Source organism: Pinus tabuliformis, chromosome 5_2, assembly GCF_031772625.1.
Source record: "Pinus tabuliformis cultivar Carrire ecotype Pingquan chromosome 5_2, CPIR1, whole genome shotgun sequence".
NCBI lineage: Eukaryota > Viridiplantae > Streptophyta > Pinopsida > Pinales > Pinaceae > Pinus > Pinus tabuliformis.
Window position 1 is genome coordinate 285624605 of NC_142306.1, and position 23287 is coordinate 285647891.

A 23287-nucleotide genomic window follows, 5' to 3' on the forward strand; every position below is an offset into this window, starting at 1 on the left:
CTGTGCCACCATCAAACAATCGTGAGGTGCAGGAAAGGTGGGAAAGGGAATTTCTGATTTCAAAATCAAATGGCGCCTCTCCCGAATTTGAAATTCCTCTAATGTGTGGTAGAAAAATGTCTCGTTGACTCGTCGTGAGACGATAGGAGCCTGCGAAAGAAGCACAAAGCCTGCAAAAGGTAACTGAGACAGAGACAGAGAAGGGTAGCCGAGACAGAGATGAAGAAGGTGGGTAGACAGAGACGAAGAAGGACAGGCACCATGGCTCGTCAAAGGGGGGTTGTCGGAGTAGTCTCACAGGTGGCGAGTCAGTGCGAAACCCAAAAGATAAATCATCGACTCATTAGACTACTAATTTTTTAATTATTAAAATCGAAGCATGTTGTTAGGGTGTAGTCTTACCGACGACTAGTCAGTACAAAACCCAAAAAAATAAATCAACTTGTTAAACTACTCTTTCTTAATTATTAAAATTAAGATTATTTTTAAATTTAATATTTAATATTTTCTTTTTTAACTCAAAATTAAAAAATTACACATATTTTTCGTTCCCAAGTGTAAAATCCATAAACCTGTGAAGACAAACAAATCAATATATAGTATTATCTTTATTACACTATAATGATTATGATTAATCACCTACTTTATGGTAACATCTCATCAATATATAGTATTATCTTTATTACACTATAATGATTAGGATTAATCATCTACTTTATGGTAACATCTCATTTTTATGTTATATTGGAAGGAAAAGCTACTCTCGTAATAAAATCATATACTTCCGGATATGTATTTTTAATGAATAAATTTAACAAATGAAACTTGATGTTTGCGTAGTCTACATTGATTTAGTCTTATGGAAAGGAAAAGTTACTCTCGTAATAAAATCTTACACTTCCGGATATGTACTTTTAATAAATAAATTTAATAAAAGAAACTTGATATTCTAGATTGATTTAGTCTTCACGGGAGTTATAAAAGTAATAGATGTATATCAGTTTGTCGACGTCAGACGTTGTCGACATCGCCGGGCGATGACAAAGACAAGGGACCCCAACATCATTCAATCTTGGCATATTCATCACCCTAATGATTTTTAATTGCCGCCCAAAAATAAAGTAACCGGCCAAGAAACACGTGGCATAATCAGAGCCTTGTAAATCATTTAACATCGATCTAGGGAGAGTCCTGGACAAGGTGACGTTTCTGCACGTTTTTAAATATTATCTTTTGCGGGATATTTTTCGATGAAGGATCAGGGGCTGCCATGGCCAATAGCAATCAGATTTAAAAGGGATCGACCGCACGAGAAGTCACAAGCCATCAGTATCCACCATTATTCCTCTGCTCATAGCCGGTCTGCCTCCCTTGTCTCATCGGGCGATTGATCATATTTTGTGTAGCAATGGTTTCCAAGATTCATCCGGACGACCCAGCAGTACTCGCAGGGCGTGTAGTGGTAGACGATAAGTTCTGCACAGACTCTGCCATGGCGTTAACAGTTTGGAAGAAATCTCTGGTGTTAAGCTGCAGCGGCTTCACTGTGTACGATCCGAGCGGGAACCTCGTGTTCAGAGTGGACAACTATCGCTCCCATCCCAAGAACGAAGTCCTTCTCATGGACGCTGCGGGAACGGCTCTCCTCACAATGCGACGCAAGGTATATATAAATAATACCTCTCTATTGTCTTTATTAGACTAACGAAGAATAATTAAATCGCTGCAATGTTCGAAAAGTCAAATGAATTGTATTACTGTATGTGAAACAGAGGCTGAGTCTCCGTAATGAATGGCAAGGATTTTTGGGAGAATTCCAGGGCGCCCAAAAACCATTGTTTGTCGTGAAAAGGGCGCCCTCTCTGTTGATTCCCACAAATAAGTTAGCAGAGGTCTACGTGGGTGTTTCTACAAAAAGCAAGCAGAATCCCCATTCTCATTATCATATCGAAGGATGTTACGCCAAACGTTCTTTCACCATTCTCAACAGCTGCGGCGACGTCGTTGCAGAGGTCTGTTTCACATAAATCCATTTCTCCATTCTTGTCTATGTAGAGTATTTTGAATTGAAGTTCAGTTTGTGCGGCATTTTGATTTATGGAATATTTCAAAATCTCACAAACATGTTTTAGTTCGAGCTCAATTGAAATCAAACAATTTATTTCACCCATAATTCCAAAATATTCTGAAATCAACAATCTTTAGGGGTGTGGATGTGGTGTGTAGATACAATTTTCTGAAAATAATTGTGATTTTGCAGGTGAAGCCAAAGCAGGTGAGCTCTGCTGGGATAAAGCTGGGAGGAGATGTGTTCAATCTGGTAGTGTGGCCTGGCTACGACCAAGCTTTTATTATGGGGTTGATTGTCATTTTAGATCAGATGATGCCGTCTGACTGATGCGGCGTCGATTCCACTGTGTGGCAGAGTGAAAGAGAGGAGGGAATAAGTTTTAGGTTTTCCTCATCTCTTGTTACTCCAATCACCAAATTCCGAAGAATTGAAGATAAAATTCTAGATTCATTCTACACCTCTGTTTTTTTATTCATCCATAAATGTGTATAATGCACTTTTTACGGCGGGTCATGCTTTCCGTGTATATTTTTTTCGGAAGAAAGTGGAGTAACGAACTCCTTTCCTATATTCCCAACTCAACTAAAATGGGTTTGAGATAGAGGCAAAATCCCAAAAATAAACACCTAACTTTGAAGAGTTTTGTACATTGAAGATTGGGGATATTTATATATGCTTTGTCCTCACGCCAACGAGTTTTTTTTTCAACAGCGTTTCGGATTCACTTTATTCTCCAAATTGTCATTTGGGATCTACATTTAATGGCGATCTTGAAGTGATATTCAAAACTGTTGAAGTTTCATTAGCTTGATGGAGATCTGGAGAATTGGGTGTCATTTTATATTAATAAATGAAATTTGAGGCAACTTCGTAGAGCGTTGTCTGTATTGAAATGAAATGCAGAAGGGATTATAAAATGTGGATTATGAGTCGATTTTAGAAATAAATAAACGAGTTATTTGACTTCGCTCATATCTATAAAATTTATCTACAATCCAATCTTGAAATCTGACACAAACCCTAAAAGCCCAGAGTATACGTTAAGATGAATAGTGGGTTTACGATCGGGTTACATGAATCGGCCACATGCATAGGCAGCTGGAAACGCCGCTTGGAGATGGTGCAGCCCCGTTCACATGGTCTGGAGCCATGAGACATGGGCGCGGGCCACGTGGACTATGGCATCGGCCATGGGAAAGCTGTTACCTTTTCCCATGCTCATGACCTCGAACCAAGTGGAAGGCAGAACCCATTTCTCCATGTGGCTGGTTTCGAGAAAATAAAGACTTAGCTTTTTGTATGAAAAATTTCAAAATAGAGTGCCCCATCCCATATAAATTCTCAATTAATAAATAAATATATTCTCAATTAATAAATAAATATAGCTTTCTGGTGCTAGGTTAAAATTTTAAAATTTTAGCGTTGAGGAATTGCTTATAAAGATATAGAAATTTTAGTCATATTTAGAGAAAATTCGTCAAGAATTTTTGTAAATCCAAGTTATAGTTGTTAAACTTGAAAATTTTAGGTGTTTTTGATATTTTTGATGGTGCTGAATCTATTTCCAATATCAAAAACACGATTCAAACACTGCCTCTACAAAATCTTCTGGATTTTGGTCACTTAGCCATCCATAATTCCTCAACCTCGATAAACTACTCCAAAATTTCATGACATCAGATGTTAATAGAGCTTTTTAGTTATAAATTCAAATCTCACTTGGAAATATTTAAGATGAATATAGCATTTTAGTTATAAGTTTAAATTTAATGGAATAAATAGTTCTTCTATCAACATTGAATAACCCCTACCTAAACTCAAGCTGCATATAATCTACAATGGCCGCTTCCTGCCAAAATTGCATTTGTCAGTTTGTCATATTTTGAGCTGCGCTCCAAAAGCAGTCGGCGAAGTAGACAAAATAGTCTTTGCACTTCATGCATTACTGGTTTGGCGCAATCATCGTTGAGATCGCGTTCGCTGGGATTCTAGTGGCAAAGTCGCGCTGGAATTCTAGTGGCAAAGTCGATGGCTTCACATGGGTGTCTAAAGTTGATTGGTTGTCTACGGAGGTTACAATTAAGTTGATTGGTTGTCTATAGAGGTTAGATCGCGTTCGCTGGAATTCTAGTGGCAAAGTCGCGCTGGGATTCTAGTGGCAAAGTCGATGGCTTCACATGGGTGTCTAAAGTTGATTGGTTGTTACAATTAAGTTGATTGGTTGTCTATAGAGGTTAGATTGCGTTCGCTGGAATTCTAGTGGCAAAGTCGCTCTGGAATTCTATGGCAAAGTCCACGGCTTCACATGGGTGTCTAAAGTTGATTGGTTGATTAGGTGTCTATAGAAGTTACAATTTCGGATGGACTAATAAATTTTTGGTTGTTTAGGAAAATTATTTCAAAAATTTAATTTTAATAGTGTTTTAATTGATTTTTAAAAATATTTTTATAATTTTTTAATAGTAAATTTTTGAAAATAAATAAATTCAACACCATAAAGGAAAAAATTTAATAAAAAAATTCAAAATCATCAAAAATTTCAAAAACCTCCAAATTTCTTTTAAAAAAAAAAATAGAAAAAATTACTAGAACTTTTTGAAGATCTTACTAAAATTCCCTTTTTTATGTTACTAAAATTGTGTCCTCGCCATTTGTTTCTAAACTAGTCTAATGACAAATATCAACAGTTATACGTGGCAATATAAAGGTGATTTGTTTTTATGTGAATTTTAAATATTTACTTGGCAACTGGCTTCAAAGTGTCGTGTCAAGGTGATTTGATTCTATCTAAAGTAAAAAATTTATCACACTTAAAAAGGCATTTGATTTGATTCTAAGTAAAAATATTATTACACTTAAAAAAGTCAGTTTTAGTTGGAAAGTAAATTTTAAATATATATGATTTGACACGGCAACAGGGTTTATTGCGAAGGTCTATTCGTTTTTATCTTTTATTTTTTTTAATTTGGAAGGTATTTTTTTTTTGTAAGATATTTTTAAGTTATCGATAAATATTATTTTTAATATTTTTAAAAGAATAATGTTAATTATTAATACAATATTTTTTAGTTAAATATTTACATGATATTTGAATTTTAAATCTCAATGATTGATCTTTTCTTTAACAAAAAATTTATAATTTTATTAAAAAGTAAATTGATATTTTGTATGTGGCTAATTTACTCATAATAGCATAGCTATCTTATTCATCACATGCAAAAATTGCCCAAACCAAAATTACATTTACAAAAATAAATTGAGTTTTTTTTTTTTCTCTCTTTTGAACTTTTTGCCAATCCGAGAATTTAGGTTGGCAATTACTATGGCCATTTTTTCTCCTTCATATTTTGATGACACTTCCTTATTTGACTGAATTCTGAGATGTATATGTATATGTTTTCTTTGTTCAAACCCATTCAACAATCAATAATATCCTAGATAATATTTCCTCGTTGGATTTCTATTATTATCATTCCTAAGTTTTGATGCATCAACTAGTAGTTCATCCAGTTAATCTTTTACACCTCGGTGGTCTTTTCATCATAGGATAATTACATATCTTGGCATATAACAATTTTAACCTAAAGTCTTCAACCCACTTGAGCCCTTTTTGGACTTAGCATCAATCAGATGATGAGGAGATTGTATCCGACCGGTTGATTAGGTCTTGGCCCATGTAGTTTCGAGATTGGGGTGACTATCCCTAATTTCTTTGTGGCCTCTGTAGAGGATGAAGTTTGGCTCCACTTAGTTACAGGCCCACTAGATGAGTGTCATTACTTTTTCATTTTCATCTTTGCGATTGTGTTGAGGTATGTATTTCTATGTTTTTTTATTTGAAAGGGACACTACTAATATCTTCTTGGAGCTTCACACGCTAGTGTTTGGATTTAGACTTCACTTCTCTCACACAAATGCTAATGGAAAGTTCATTTTGCGTTTTGGTAAGTTAATCAGTACACCTATGTACCTCCCTTGACTTATTTGTAGGTTAGGGTTTTATTCTTTTGTCAATACTAAAATGACTTGGCTATCTGTGCAAGAACTAATTACCCATGACAATGGTTGGCTCTGAGTCCTTTGGTTCTCTTGTAGGCTCAACTCGTCTCTTCTCAAGACGTCGGGGTATCTTTCCCACTAGCTTCAACATTTAATTTTTGTTCATATATGTTATGGCCAACTAGCCTTACTAGCTCTTTAGATTTCTGCCCAATAGAATTGGGGTTGGTTAACTCGTTAATAAATTCTAATGTTACTTTTCTACTTACATATAAATGGGAAGCTCACATGTTTTCTGGTCATTTCTTGGTGAGTACACTTCCTACCATGCACATGTTCATTTTGTAGTATTTATTGTTGGCTACCTATCAATTCCTAGTAGGTCCTTAATGTCCAAGAGTTGGGTTCAAGTCTTACTATCCACAATGGAAATGAGATTACTTTCCCAGCATCTTCTTTTGTCCGCGACACCTAAGAAGGGACCGAGCATGACTGAAGTCAAAATTTGTGTCTTAACTTTGATTGTGCCTCATGAAATATTAGCACACCTAGATCATTGGGACTTTAGAATTCTATTATCACTTTGCGCTTGGCTTCTCGGAACCTTCGAGAGGAAGTCATGCCCTTTTTTTCTTCAGGTAGGGTTTGAAGAGTTAGAAAGTCAATTGATTGGATATGTATGATAAAATTAGAATAGAGTCTTACCCTACATATTTAAATATTTGTATGAATTGTTGGTTAACTCGATGGAAGACTGAATGGTCAGTTCCCGTGTTCATCCTCATACTTTGTTTCCATCTGGGTATTTATGTATTTATTAGATTCTCATTTCTTGCTACATATTTTTCCTTAAAAATTACGATTGACGCTCACAAGGTTAGATTCCTGGGTAGAAATCTTTCCTGACTTGGGTTCAAACTTGATTTTTATATATATGCACTACCATAATTATTTTCATCCAATGCTATTTTAGTTTATATATATATATATATATATATATATATATATATATATAAACCTCCAAGCCTACCATCAGAGCCCTACCTTATTGTTTTTGGCATTTTTCTAATAGAAGTTTTAAGTAAAATGTTGGCATTTCTTTAATAGGACTTTGTTTTTCAGCATAAAATAAATACTCTTTCTCATTGGATTTGGAATCTAACTATTCCTTGAATTTTGGATAATACATGCATACATTATTTCGCATCTACACAAAAGATGAATTGGGGTTTCTCTTTCCTATGCATTATGTGAATGCAGTATTCACTGTTAATTCTGGCAACATGCTTTGTCTGCATGTTTTATTTTTCTGAATATCTTTATGCATTAACTATGATATTCCTATATGCTTATATTATGATACATAGATGTTATTAATGAATGGGACTACCAGGGGTCGAGCATTGTCTTTTGTAGAGTAAGACTTCACTCCCCTTGACTCATGCTTAACAAAAATGAAAATATGTTATGATTCTAGCATCTCTTTTAAAATACCTACCCTTGTACATATTTAACAATATTCTTCATACATTACCATTCTAGCCAGACTCGTTAACACTTCCTATATTTGAATTTCTAATTTTCCATACCAAGAACATGTAGATTATTTAATCCTTTATATATTCTGTATACTTAGAAATTTTCCTCTTAATATAGAAACAAAAACATGAACTTTTTTCTTACACAGACATACAAAAAATTCATTCTAACACATCAGTTATCTAGTTAATAAAACTTGGTATTTCACTAAAACTAAAGTGGGAAAAGGGATGCTCCTCACAACCAACGAGAATTGGCTTCCACTAACCAGATCTCCCCCCAAGAAAATTTCACATCCAAGACAATTTCCTGATAGTGACCACACTTGGTCCAACATAAGATTCTGCTTGGTAGTGTCTTGATTTCCTCTGACAGTGTCCTGTTTTGAGGAATTTAAAACTCAACAACTATCTCTTTTAGGCTTCTTCTAGCCAAGATCCAAAACCAACAAGGTTTCTTTAGGAATTTCCCCTCTCACTTTCTTAGCCAAGTTTTTCCCCTTACTGAGATAATCTAGCTCTAGGGAGAGGAAATTCGAGCAGGCAACTGCCTCTACCCATAGCCCTTCTTGGCCTTTCCTAACTATCCTATAACTATATGGGATGCGAAATTATATTTAGCACCTTTTCCCACCACAATTTTGCATGGCTGACCACATGAAAAAATATTGATATTTAATATTAAAGTAGGAAGAAAATTTATGTACATCATGGGTTCATACTTGCCCCTCAGCATGGGCCCCGTAGTCTGTAAAAGTAAATTTTAGAGGAAAAGTAAATAAAATATTTAGAAGTTACCAGGGGTATTACATCTTCCCCCCCAAAATGTAACACCATCCTCGGTGTTTCTTTGTCATTAGAAGAGGTTGTGATATGCCTCACGCATAAAAGTTTAATCTTCCCAAGTAGCCTCTTCCGAGTTGAAGTGCTTCCACTACACTTCAACTTGGGTGATAACACAGTGTCATCAAATAGTTTCTCTTTGATCTAGTAGACATAGAGGCTCAACCATGAATTATCCATCTGGTTTGACCTACATCCACAATCAAAATGACAATTATTATCTTCTATCAATCGCCACTTAAGGAAACATATATAATTATTTCAAATTTCATTGTCTACCTAAACATTATGCCAATCCATAATATGCTTAGGATCTTGTATGTATTTGTTTAACAAAGAGACATGAAACACTTTGTGTTTGCGTATATAACTTGGTAAAGAGAATTGATATGATATAGGCCCAATCCTTCTAAGTATTTCAGATGGGACACATAATCGAGGAGCCAGTTTCGCATAAGCTCCCCATCTTAAAGTGCTCTTTTTTGGTTTAACCTTTACATATACATGTTCACCCAATTGAAACTCTTTGTAGGATCATATTTTATCTAGATATGCTTTCTGCCAATTTTGGGCAGCTTTCAAGTTTCCCCATACATTTTTCATAATCTGTTCTATTTATTTCAACATATCCATCCCCAACACCAACCTATCCCTAGGATAACTCCAATTAAGGGGTGTTCTGCACCTTCATCCATACAACACCTCGAAAGGACTCATTCTTAAAGAGGCATGATAGTTGTTATTATATGAAAATTCTACTAAGTGGAGATATTCTTCCCATTTGGTAGGTTGTTGCATGACATGCATTCTCAGCATTTCCTTTAATACTTGATTTACCCTTTCTATTTTCCCATTAGTATGGGGATGGTAAGCAGTGCTAAATTGCACCTAGGTACCTAATCCTATAAATAAAGCTTTCCAAAAGACATAAGTAAACTTTACATCTTGAACATAGATCATTGTCTTAGGTATGTCATGTAAGTGGAAGATTTTGCTCATAAATATATCAACAATTTGAACTGCATTATAGGTAGATTGTACTGGAATAAAATGTGCAGTTTTACTTAATTTATCTACGACCACTATTTTTGAGTCATTCTTCCTTTTTTATTTGGGTAAACTAGTGATGAAGTTTAGGGTGATGGTTTCTCATTTCCACTCAGGAATGGGTAATGGGTGAAGCAGAAATGATGGATGTTGGTGTTCTTCTTTCATCTATTGGCATTATAGAAACTTCACCAGCAATTTTGTTGTTTCCTTTTTCATGACAAGAAAAAAATAATCCTTTCACTAGGTATTTTGTTGTTTCTTTTTTCAGTGTGTGAGTTCCTCGGCAGATCGAGCTACCTAGTTGTAGAGATTGAGCAAAGGAGAGAAGTTTGAGCTAGAAATATGCACAAGTGAGGGTGAGGGAGTCGCTTGGGTAGATTGTGCTATCCAATTTCCATGTTAGTGCAGGAAGAAGAGTTTGAGACAGAGAAGGGAAGTAGTGGTAGAGGAGAAGAAACAAAGAAATCCAGATGATTTTCTAGTGTGTCTCCATTGTCAGGTTGGTAAGGGAGAGGAGGCTTAATATTTTTGTAGAGAAAGGCCACATTGTAGGAATTTTCACCTGATCGCATGAATTCACGATTACAGGAATTTGTGTGTGATCGCAGGAATTCATGGTTACAGGAATTCATAGTGGATTTGTAGAAGGGAGAAAATTTCTCCAAACTATTTTGTCAGTATATTTTTAATGGGGATTGCAAGTTGGGAATCGAGATTTATATACTCAGATTTGTTGCTGCATATAATAATAAAACCCTCATCTGCTACACTTGTTTTCCCGCATTGGTTTTTTCACGGGACAATTGTCCAAAAAAAATTGTGTCAAATTTTTTTATTTAAGTGTGCTAGGATTTTCTCAATTTGAAGTTTATTTTCACAATGTTTTTATTGTGAAGAAATTGTTATGTGATAAATTTATTATTTTTTCGTAACAAAATAAACTTCATAATTTAATTAGTTAAAAGACCTAATTTCAGTTACTTCATTTCAAGGAATATTTCACATGGCATCAGAGAAAGGTTGATCAGATAAGAAGCCAATAGCAAGGCAGAAAATTTTGCAGTACAAAGGGAGATTTAAGAGAATTTTTCCTAGATATGTGGAGAGTGCAAATTGTAGAGGTAGGGGTTTGATTTTCAGTTTACAACCAATAGACAAGTCAATCAACCTTTGAAGCGAGAAGGCCACACTACAGGAATTTGTGATTGTAAGAATTCACACGTAATTGCAGGAATTCGTGATTACAGGAATTCACACGTATTGCAGAAATTCACGATTACATGAATTTGCAATGTGATTCGAGGAACTAGCAAGAATTTGCAGTAGATTTTATGGATAGAGCGTTTCGGTTAGTAGATCCAAAATTTCGTTGAGTAGACCTAGGCACAGTTTGTTTGTAACTAGATGAGGAGTAGAAGAGCAGAGCTGAGGAAGAGAAATTTGCACAAACAGAGGGAGCAAGCTTCTAGTTTTCTCAAAGGGTTTCCAAATCTAATTTTTAGGAGGAAATTTTGTATTTCTAGTTGTAGTAGGTTGTTTAGTTTTGCGAGAGTAATTAGTTTGAGTTGCAGAAATTGCAAGTCATGTGCCAGTTCCTGGAGAAGGACATTTGGAAGGTCAAGAGAAGATTCTCAATGAGTAGTTGAAGGTAGTAATTTAGTTACTGAAGGAAACTTAGATACAAAATAAGAGAAAATCTATACATTCATCAAGGAGTGTGAGTAGCAACAATAGGGCTGCAAGGAAGAGAGCGAGCTTCTTGATTTATTTCCCAGTAAATTTCGCGTTTCACATATTTTGCAACCTTTGAGAGATGGACGTATGAGATTTCCGTAGGAGGTCGTACAAGTCAGCCAAAATGAGATTTGGGAAAAATATTGACTTCTAGACATGTGTCAGTGGAAGTATGAGTTTTCCAGTGTGAGTTACAAAGCAAAAAAGGGTCCCAGCCAGGGACTAGGCTTGAAAGAAGATAGTGAGACAATGAATCCAACAGGAGGTGTATGAAACTTCAATGTGTCAGATGGGAAGGGTTCATCACAGTTGCAACAAGGAGACCAATTAGATTAGTTCTAGATTGTTGGAGCGGGACCATCACTTTTTCTACATGAGCCCGTAGTATCATAGTAGTAGGATTCTGTGTCAGCGGAGCTAGTTGTAGTTAGGACATGTGAGATAAGTTTAAAACTATTTGCAGTGACATAAACAATGTGAATTACCTAGTTTCAAGTTACAGGTGCAGTTTTGCCTAGAGAGGTTTTTATTTTTTCAGAAAAGGAAAGGAGATTGAGTTAATTCCAGTAGATGAAGCCAATGGAGGAAGTGAAAATTTGCCAGTTGCATAGAGAAAGGAACGATTCCTTCCAAATAAATTCAACCAGTTCATGATGCTACAAGAGAGGAACAAAAGGCAGAGATTCTACTAGAAAGGGCTTCCAGAGACAAGATTCATATTCTGGTAGAAAAAATACGCAGTCTAGTTTGGCATGTAAACAGGAATGTTAGTTGCAGTAGAGAGGCTTTTCTAGAAGGAAGGAAAAGATTTCCCATTTCTATTTCATAGGGAGATCAAGACTGAGATGGAGTCTAGCTTGAAAGAAAGCAACCCTGTGGAAGTTCATTACTTTAGGCTCTAAGGTGATGAGTACATAGTTGCAGTGATGGAAGCAACACATATGCAGTATACTGTAGTGGTAACATAGAAGCAGTAGCGTAGTGGCTTCAACACTGTATGATTATAGTTGTAGCACAGGGTGATAATAGTTATACCTCCAAATGGAGGAGGAGCATAGTGCTTCAAAGTTGTAGGATAGGGTAGGGTCCAAGGAGGATACCATCAGACATGTGTTCCTCCATGGATCAATACCCTTGATATAGGAGCTCACACTATTCAGTAGTAGATGGATCAGTGTTAGATGGCAAAATCATTTCTTGAGGGACATTTGCAGTACTAGCTACAGTCTAATGCTGAGGGGCATAATGTAGTTGTAGTGTAGACAAAATGAGTGGACATTGTAGAGACTAGTAGAAGTAAATGACTCAGGAGGTATTTGCAGTCCATAGATATAGTTGATTTTGTGTTTTAGATTTCAGTTGCAGTATTTGCAGCAAAAGCAACATGAGATCATTTGTTGTGCAATGCAAAGTTGGTAGCAGTATCAGGTGTATAGTGTAGGATTTGAAATAGCGCAGATGCAGTATGGTTCAACTACAATTGTGGCAGATGAATCAGAGTTGCGTAGTGGAAGGTTGTCATAGTTATTAGACATCAGGAGCGCGTATGGAAATATATGTTATGAGATAGTATAGAACACCTTCCTCACTAAGAGGGACTTATGAGTTTTGTAGAATCAAATAAGTGTTCTAGTCTTAACTTTCATCAGATAGACTAAGAAACAAAAGAACTCCAGAACCTAGAAAAAGTTTCAGGAGAAAACACCTAGAGATGTCTCAATTAAGTTAATTAATCAGTAATTAATTTTTTGCTAACTCTAACTTAAGAAAAATGATTAATAAACACCAATTAATTCATAAAGGAGACAATTCTCTAGAAACTCACATATACCAACCCAGAGATGATCTTAACTGCTGATGATGACTTAATCATGGTCGTTGGTGATCCAACGAGAGATTATAAGAGGAGGTTAATGGGGATTGAGAATAACACCCTCAGTGTGTGAGTTCCATGGTAGATCAAGCTACCGAGTTGTAGAGATTGAGCAAGGGAGAGAATTTCAAGCTAGAAGGATGCACAAGTGAGGGTGAGCGAGTCCATTCGGAAGTTTGAGCTATCCAATTTCTATTTCAATGCAGGAAGAATTTTTCGAGCTAGAGAAAGGAGGAAGCAATAGAGGAGTAGTAGTAGAGAGATCCGAAGGATTTTCTAGTGTCTCTCTAGTGTCAGTTTGGTAGGAGAGAGTAGGTCAATTTTTTCTGAAGAAAAGGCCACACTATAGGAATTAGCGCATGATCAAAATAATTCGGGATTACAAGAAATACACGTGATCACAAGAATTTGTGGTTACTGGAATTCACGCGTGATTGTAGGAATTCATTGTTGCAAGAATTTGAAGTGGATTTGGATAAGGGAGAAAATTTCTCTAAACTATTTTGTGAGTATATTTGCTAGAGGATTATCAGTTGGGCATCCATATTTTTGTACTTATATTTGCTACTGTATATAATAATAAAACCCTCATTTGTTGCACTAATTTTCCTTCATTGAGTTTTTTCTGGGACAATTGTCCAAAAATAATTGTGTCAATTTTTTTATGTGTGTGTTAGCATTTTCCTAGTTTGTAGTTTATTTCCGCAACATTTTTATTGTGAAGAAATTATAGTCTGATTAATTCATTTTTTTTTCCTAAAAGAATAAATTGCATAATTCAATCAGTTAAGAGAATTAATTCTAATTGCTGCATTTCTAGGAAAATTTCACAAATTGGACAATTTTGACAGTCCTCACAAAATTTAAATAATTTTTCTACATGTATATGTAGAATTTACTAAAAATATATATTGAGTAGTTGTATTTTCTCTTTTGCAACAGTTTATAGATCAACTTTGCTGAGCTACAAAACTAATATTCATTCTACACTCTCGATTGTTGAAGATAAGATTTTTCCTCTTCTAAGTGATTATCATCAGATATTCTTAAAGCACGGTTGGAAAGGGTGTTGAGAACCTCGATTGTTTGTGCCAAAAAATGGTAAGAATTGGCATGAAGATATTGTTCCCTATGTGTTTTCTTGCGAAAAACTTCGTGAGAAATAGAACCATCATTCATTCTAGAGAGGAAAATATCAAGAAAAGGAAGGCATCCGTCAACTTCGATTTTCATCATGAATTTGATGTAGTCAGATTGAGAATTAACATTGTTGAGAAACAAATTTAAATTTTTATGACCATGGGGCCAAACGACAAGTATTGTCAACAAACCTCTTCCATCGCTTAGGGTGGATTTGAGCAGAAGCCAAAGCTTTGGTCTCAAAATATTTCATGAATAAGTTGGCAACTATAGGGGAAAGATGAGAACCCATCACAACCCCACAAGTTTGTTCATAGAACTCACCCTGGAAGCTGAAAAAGGTAGAGGTAAGGCATAGACCAACCAATTTCGTTGTGTCATAAGGGGAATTTTGAGGTCTAAAATGGGCCTCCTAAGAAAAATGTACAACCAAAATAAAATTTATAAGGACCAATAGGATTCAAGATGATGATGTCAACCATGGGGGATAATTCACTATTTTTGGAGTAAAAACGTAAAAATATTAAAATATAATAAAATAATAAAAACTACTTTTTCAACTCTTATTTTAAACTTATCTCCCTAAGGTTTTACTCAAATTTTGAGTGGGAGTACTCGTTGTATGAAAAATTTAATTCCTCATCCAAGGAGTTTCCATGTTGCATACTTTCGATGGACCCTACTACACGAAAAATGAGAAATACATGAAAAATGTGACTGCAATCACATTTTTCATGTATTTCCCATTTTTCGAGTAGTAGGGTTCATCGAAAGCGTGCAACATGGGAACTCCTTGGTTGAAGATCAAATTATGCATCCAAAAAGTGTTTCTGCTCGAAATTTGACTAATTCCACAGGGAGATAAGTTGAAAATACGAGTTGAAAAAAATAGTTTTTCTACTTTTTACCTCTGAAATCCGATGATGTAATCAAATGGTATTTTATTATTTCCACTATTATTTTATAATTTCCCTAGGAGTCCCATTCTAGACCTCAAATGTACCCTAATGCATCATAAGTAATCCGATTAATGACATCGATGGCTTCTTGTATAGGTATATTAGTATATAGGCAAACAACATTAAATCTTACTAACAGATCCCCAAGTTCTAGTCTTATATCCTTCAACTCTTTAACAAAGGAAGCAATGTCTTTCACAAGGACTTGGTGCGACCAACAAGAGGTTTGGGTTTTCGAGCCAGGAATTTAGCAAAAAGATAAGTGGGCGCACCTATTGTGTTAATAATAGGTCTCAAGGGGATCCCATCCTTATGAATCTTCGAAGGGCCATAAGTTTTGTGGGTGAGAGGGTTGCTTTCAATAAGATTTTTACTAAGATGATTAAAAGAATTATTAGATTTTATGGAAAATGCAATATCTTTGGAATTTTTTTTGATAGGATTCATATTAAGCTTAATGTAGCTACCATTATAATAAAGATGGTCCATCATTTTGTTAACATAGTCAGATTTATCTAAGATAACAACAACCCCACCTTTATCCGCTTTTAGGATGACAATGTCAGAGTTATCCCTTAGGGCTTTAAGGTAAAGAAATTAATTTTTGCTAATGTTTCTTTTAGGAGGCTTAGCCTTCCTAAGCACAATAACACAACGTTTCCTAATAAGTTCTTTAACATTGTGGGGAAGATTTCTAATTCCATATTCAATGTTACAAATAATGTCATTAACATGAATCTTTTTAGGGGCAAAGACAAAATTGAGCCCTTTATTTAAGAGATGAAAAACAATCGGATCCAGAATTACACTAAAAAGTTAATAACTTTCTTCAAAGCGCTCTAATGATGATGATGATAATAATAATTATTATTATTAATGCTTCTATTATTATTAAAATTAATATTTTCAACTTTCTTATAGTAATTACAAACTTTGTTTTTATTATTACTCTCGTTCAAATTATTTTTATTCATTAATTTTTTTATATAAATATTATCTCCATCATTAGTATTGTTAGTTAAGATATTATTATTCAATTTATCAAAAATGTTTTTAATGATTAAGATTTGACAATTTTTAATCTCATTATGAAAACCATTATTAGTATTTAAGTTATGAATCTTACTCACATCATAATTATTATTTGTTATACTAATGGGGGACATTAGACGAGAAAGGGAAAAATCGGAGGAATGAGAAACGACTCTAAGGGATTGGTGAATAGGAATGGGAGACACGTCGGATGAGGAAGAATGGGAATATGGGAAGGAGGACGGTTGAATCGGAGAGATGGGGCCTTTGAGGAATAACTGTACATGGTTTGAGTGAGTGATTCTATTCTCGTGGAGCCCAGAAGAAAATATGCATTCGATTTACAAATATTAGTTCATAAGTTTATTATATAATTAGCAAAATCACATTGGTATTATATAGGTGAATAGGTTTACACAAAACATATATACAATTATATTTTCCAATGTAGTTAATATAAATGGATATACATATATCAACCATGTATATTTTTAAAAGCTAACTATTTATGATTACTAATAACTATATAAATAATAACAACTATATTATTATATATATATAGATATATATTTATAATTATTATATTAATATTATAATAATATAGTTGTTGTTATATAATAATAATAATAATAATAATAATATTTAATATAATATAGTTATTATTATATTAATAATAATTATAACAATAACAATAATTACTATATTGTATTATATTGTTATTATAATAATATAATATAATTATTGTTATATTATTATAATAATAATATTAACACATAATAATATTGGTGATACTAAATAATAATAATAATAATAATAATAATTTATTACTTATTTTTTTTATAAAATTTAAATAAATAATTACTGATTTTATTATAAAAAAAAACTGTTTTTAGCAAAAATATAAATATAAATATTTGTATTTTATAAGTTATAATAATAATAATAATAATAATAATTAAAATTTTCTAATAAAAATGAATAAATAATAATTAATTAGTTAATTATTGTTAAATAATAATAATATTTTTTAATTAAATATTGGTAAATAATAATAATATGAATATTAATTAATAAAATAAATAAAATAATAATTAATTCATTTTTACATAATAATAATTAATTATGTTAACAGTTAATCATAATAATTATTTATGTCATAATGTGACATTGAATCATGGTTGAATTTCATATGGAGACAATCTTTGTCACAAAGCGAAATTTGAGCATGGTTGACTATGATTCACCATGGTTGACCATGATCAACCATGCCTGACCATGGTTGACCATGATTGATATTATAAACCTAAGGGAATAATAAACCCAAGGGATTGAAATGATAAACCCAAATGAATAGTAAACCCAAGGGATTGAAATGATAAACCCAAATGAATAGTAAACCCAAGGGATTAATACTAAAACCCCAAGGGAATGTTAAATTGAAGGGACTAATATTATAAACTCAATGTATAAATACCCTGAGATAAATATTAAAAATACTAAAGTAAACATGGTTGAGCACAACTGATTTTCATATTGAGACAATATTTGTGAGAACATAAAGTTAGATCGTGGTTGATTTCCATATCTAGTCTTGTTTGAGCATGGTTGAACATGGTTGGTTATGATTGACCATGATTGTCAATGATTAATATTATAAACCCAATGGGTTGATATTATAAACCTAAGGGATTAATACTAAAAACCCAAGGGAATAATTTCAAACCCAAGGCACTAATATTATAACCCCAACATATATAAACGCTAAGATAAATATTATAAACACTAAAATAAACGTGATTGACCATCATTGATTTTAATATTGAGACAATCCTTATCATAATTCGATGTTGGAGCATGGTTGACCATGGTTGACATGATAATAAACCATTCTGATTGAGTGGGGAATAACAAACCCAAGCGTTTGATATTATAAAGCCAAAGGAACAATAAAACCAATGGATTAATACTAAAACCCCAAGGGTTGATTTCCATATAGAGACAATCCTTGTCACAATGCAACGTTGGACCATGGTTAACCATGATTGATTTTCATATCGAGACAATCTTTGTTAGAACACAACATTAGACCATGGTTGACCATGGTTGAATGTGGTTGGCTATGATTGACCATGGTTTACTATTATTAATATTTATAAACCTAATGGATTTATATATAAACTCAAGGGAATAACAAACCCAAGGGATTAATACTAAAATCCCAAGGGATTATGAACCCAAGGAAATAAGATTAAACCCAAGGGGCTATTATTAAAAACCCAACGTGTATAAACCCTAAGATAAATATTATAAACGCTAAAATAAACATGATTGACCATGGTTGATTTTCATATTCAGAAAATCCTCATCACAATGCCATGTTTGACAATGGTTGACCATGTTATTTTCATATCTACACAATCTTTGTCACAATGTGACATTGGACCATGGTTGATCATGGTTAATTTTCATATTGAGACAATCCTTATTACAATTCCATGTTGGACCATGGTTGACCATGGTTAATTTTCATATCCAGGCAATCTTTGTCACAATGTGACATTGGACTATGGTTGATCATCGTTGATTTTCATATGGAGACAATTTATGTCACAATGCAACATTCAAACATGCTTAACCACTATTGACCATGGTTGACGATGTTTGATTCTATAAAACATGTTTGACCATCATCAACCATGGTTGACTATGGTTGACCATGATTGTCCATGATTATCCATCATTTTTATATGGAGACAATTTTTGTCATACTGTGAGATCCGACTATGATTGACCACGATTGACCATGGTTGGCTATGGTTGACCATGGTTGACCATGATTGATATTATAAACCGAAGTTAATAATAAACCTAAGGGATTGATATTATGAACCCAAGGGAAACATAAACCCAAGGGATTAATACTAAAACCCTAAAGGATTATGAACTGAAGGGAATAATAGTAAACCTAAGGGACTAATATTGTAAAACCAACATTGGTAAACCCTAATATAAATATTACAAACACTAAAATAAGCATGGTTTATTTTCATAGTGAGACAATCCTTGTCACAATGCGACATTCAACCATCGTTGATCATGGTTGGTGATGCTTGACAATGGTTGACAAGGATTGATATTATAAACCTAAGGGAATAATAAACCCAGGGGATTGATATTATAAAACCAAAGGAATAATAAACCCAAGGGATTAATATTAAAATCCCAAGGGAGTAATATTAAACCCAAGGGAATAATATTATAAACCCAAGGTATAAAAACCCTTGGATAAATATTAAAAATACTAAAATAAACATGGTTGAACATGGTTGATTTTCATATTGATAAGATCCTTGTCACAATGCGATGTTGGACCATAGTTGACCATGGTCAAACATGGTTGTTTATTGTTGACCATTTCTAAATAACATTAAACCCTAGGAATATGAACCCTTAAATCAATAAACCCAAGGGATTGATATTATAAACCCAAGGGAATAATAAACGTAAGGGATAAAAATTATAAACCCAATGCATATAAACCCTAACATGACTATTGTAAACCCTGAAATAAGCATTGTTGACCATGGTTGACCATGGTTGATTTCCATATTAGATTGATCTATTGTGATATTGATGTAATCATAAATAGTTGGACAAATATTTATCCCTTATTATTAGGGTTTTATCAAACCAACGGATTATTAATATTATAAATACAAGAGATCAATAAACTCAAGGCATTATTAATATTACAAACTCAAGGCATTAATATTATAAAAACAAATGATTAATAAATGCAAGGGATCAATATACCCAAGGAATTAATAAACCCAACGAACTAATATTAAAAACAAAAATGATGAATAAACCTTAGGAATTAATATTTTAAGCTCAGTGGATTAATAAACCAAGGGATTAAATGGTAAACAAAAGGAATTATTAATATCATAAACTTGAAGAATGATAAAACCCAAGCATTTGATATTATAAACCCAAGGAATTAATAAACCCAAGGGATAAAAAATTGCAAGGGATCAATATTAAAAGACAAGGAATTAATAAAGCCTACGAATTAATATTTTAAACCCAAAGGATTGATAAAACCACATGACTATGAATATTATAAACCCAAGGGATTAATAACCCCTAGGGATTGTAAATATTATAAACCCAATAGGTTAATAAACTGAAGGGATAAACATTGTAAACCTAAGGGATTAATATTAAACCTTGGGACTATTATTTAAACATTAACATTGGGGATTAATAAACCCAATGGATTAAATGATGAACACAGGGAATTATTATTATTATAAACTTAAGAAACAAATAAACCTAAGCATTTAATATTATAAACCCAAGGAAATATTAAACCCAACAAAATAATATTATAAACACAAAGGATTAATAAATCCAAATGATTAATAAACCCGACAAACTAATATAAAAACCGAAGAGATTAATAAACCCTAGGAATTAATATTTTAAACTCAATGGATTAATAAACCAAAGGGATTATTAATATTATAAACCCAATGAATTATTGAACCCAAGGGATAAATATTAAAATCCTATGGGATCAAGAAGCACAAGGGATCGATATTACAAACAGAAGAGATTAATAAAGCCTAGGAATTAATATTAAAAAAAAAAAGGATTGATAAACTCACATGATTATTAATATTATAAACCTAAGCAATTAATAAACCTTAGAGATTGTTAGTATTATAAACCAAAAGAATAAATAAACTAAAAGGATAAAAACTATAAACCTAACTAATTAAACTGTTAATATTGGGGTTTAATAAACCGAAGGGATTATTATTATTACAAATCCAAGGGATTATTAATATTATAAATACAAGCGATGAATAAACGCAATGCATTTTTAATATTATAAACCCAAGGCATTAATATTATAAAAACAAATGATTAATAAACCCAAGCAATCAATAAACCCAAGGAATACCAACACACTAATATTAAAAACCTAAACGATTAATAAACCTTAGCTATTCATATTTGAAAGAAATGGGTTAATAAACCCTAGGGATAAAATGATAAACCAAAGGAATTATTAATATTATAAACTCAAAGAACAAATAAACCCAAATGTTTAATATTATAAACCAAAGAGAAAGAAAACTATAAACCTAAGGGATCAAAAAATGCAAGGGATCAGTATTAAAAAGGAAAGGATTGATATTTTAACCCCAATGGATTAATATTATAAATCCAATTTGTGTAAACGCCATGATAAATATTATAAATAAAAAAATAAATATCAATGACCATCTTTAATCATTGTTGATTTTCATATTGAGACAATCTTTATTGCAATGCGACGTTGCACCATGGTTGACCATGATTTGCCATGGTTGATTATGGTTTTCATCTGAAGACAATCTTCGTTGAAACACAATGTTCGACAATGCTCACAATTATTGGTTTTGAAAACGAGAGAATATATGTTAGATTAAATATTTTACAACCCCTAGCCCTAAATCCATGATATCAATATTATAAACGTAAATAATGTTATAATACAAAAAAATAATAATAAACATAAACCACAATCAATATAAGAACCACATTGTAAACCTTTAAGACATCAATACAAAAAATTAATATGAATACATTAATAATAATACACTATAAAGCATTAAAACGTGATAAATCATGAACACGTTAATAATAACACATTTATATCACTACATTATAAACAATAAATAAATTTTAAGCACAAATACATTAATATCAATACATGAATATATTAATACTATAAATATCAAGAATATTGGTATAAACAACAAGAACATGAAGGCCCAACAATAATATTATAAACATCAAAAATATTTTCACTTATGAAAGACATGAACAAAGTGAAGGGGCCCATACAAAAGAACAAAACAATTACAAATGCAAGAGAAAAAATAAAATAGTAACACCATCATTGGAGCAAATGAACATAAATGCAAAAAAAACATCTAAATTGCACAATTTGGATTTAAAGAAGAACAACATGATAGGATATTTCAATATAAGAGATATATAGTTTTCTACATAACAACAACAATGAGAAAAAAAATTCAATTTCACCAACATTGCAACCACAGAAAGAACATTGAGCCTTGACATATATTTTTTGTTTTCTTTACATCAAATAATTCCACCACAAAATTGAACTTGAAATACTCCATCAAAAGTCATCTATGGAATAACCTCTTCCAAAACACAACCAAACCAATGACAAAAGCAACACCAATTCAAATCAACGGGATAATGATCACGATACTTAACGCCTTCCAACCAATTATTTCTTGTTCTCGTCCCAGACTCCCTCTGGTGCACATGTAACAAGTATAAAACATGTGTTTTCGTTTCATCTAGCACACAAATTTGTTCATCAATAAAAGCAGGATGAAGCCCATGTTTTCTATCAAACTTGTTTCAAAGATACGAAAGAAAACATATCTCTCTAGCAATATTGGCACTGTTCTGGAATGATAGATGACATAATTATTTTCCATATCTACATTTGAAAGACATAAAAATAAAAGAAAAATTAACACAAACATGCATAAAAAATATAAGCATATGCATATATAGATATATATAGATAAAACATAACACCCCATTTCTATTTATGTTAAAAAATTTAATCTTATAAACCTCATGCTATAAAATAATCTAATGTTGCATGAACCAAAAGATATAAAAAATTCTACAAATATAAACCTCATTTCACAATACAATGGAAAAATTGTGAAAATAGAATAAAATTGTGGCCAATATTCAAAAAATGAATATTAGCCACGGTGATGGCCAATATTTAAAACCTCCATTTTTGCTTTTCATGATGTAATATGAATCCACAATATTAATATCAATATGACGATTTATAAAATTGATTTTTAATGATTGGTTCATATAACTCATTGTTTATGTTTGAATGGGTTGTTGTAAAGAAAAGAACAATAGCCACTTAAAAAAAAATAATTAAATTGAACAACATGAAAAATGATGTAAACAAATTTCTCAAATATTA

The 23287-nt window shown here is 32.6% G+C and overlaps 1 protein-coding gene across 1 annotated transcript; it reads left to right on the plus strand.

Annotated features, from left to right (window-relative positions):
* The first annotated feature begins 1263 nt into the window (after positions 1 to 1263).
* Positions 1264 to 2937, plus strand: LOC149158649 (protein LURP-one-related 5-like). The gene is made up of 3 exons (XM_089433347.1): positions 1264 to 1663; positions 1773 to 2012; positions 2261 to 2937. Exons 1-3 carry the CDS (start codon positions 1409 to 1411, stop codon positions 2396 to 2398), a joined length of 633 nt encoding a protein of 210 aa, XP_089289473.1. The 5' UTR covers positions 1264 to 1408; the 3' UTR covers positions 2399 to 2937.
* Positions 2938 to 23287: the final 20350 nt, after the last annotated feature.

Bases quoted from the DNA above. Each gene is read 5' to 3' on its own strand.
- LOC149158649 (XM_089433347.1), top strand. From the start codon at position 1,409: ATGGTTTCCAAGATTCATCCGGACGACCCAGCAGTACTCGCAGGGCGT. The intron at 1,664-1,772 runs GTATATATAAAT...TATGTGAAACAG, and splicing joins TCCTCACAATGCGACGCAAG to AGGCTGAGTCTCCGTAATGA. The intron at 2,013-2,260 runs GTCTGTTTCACA...GTGATTTTGCAG, and splicing joins GCGGCGACGTCGTTGCAGAG to GTGAAGCCAAAGCAGGTGAG.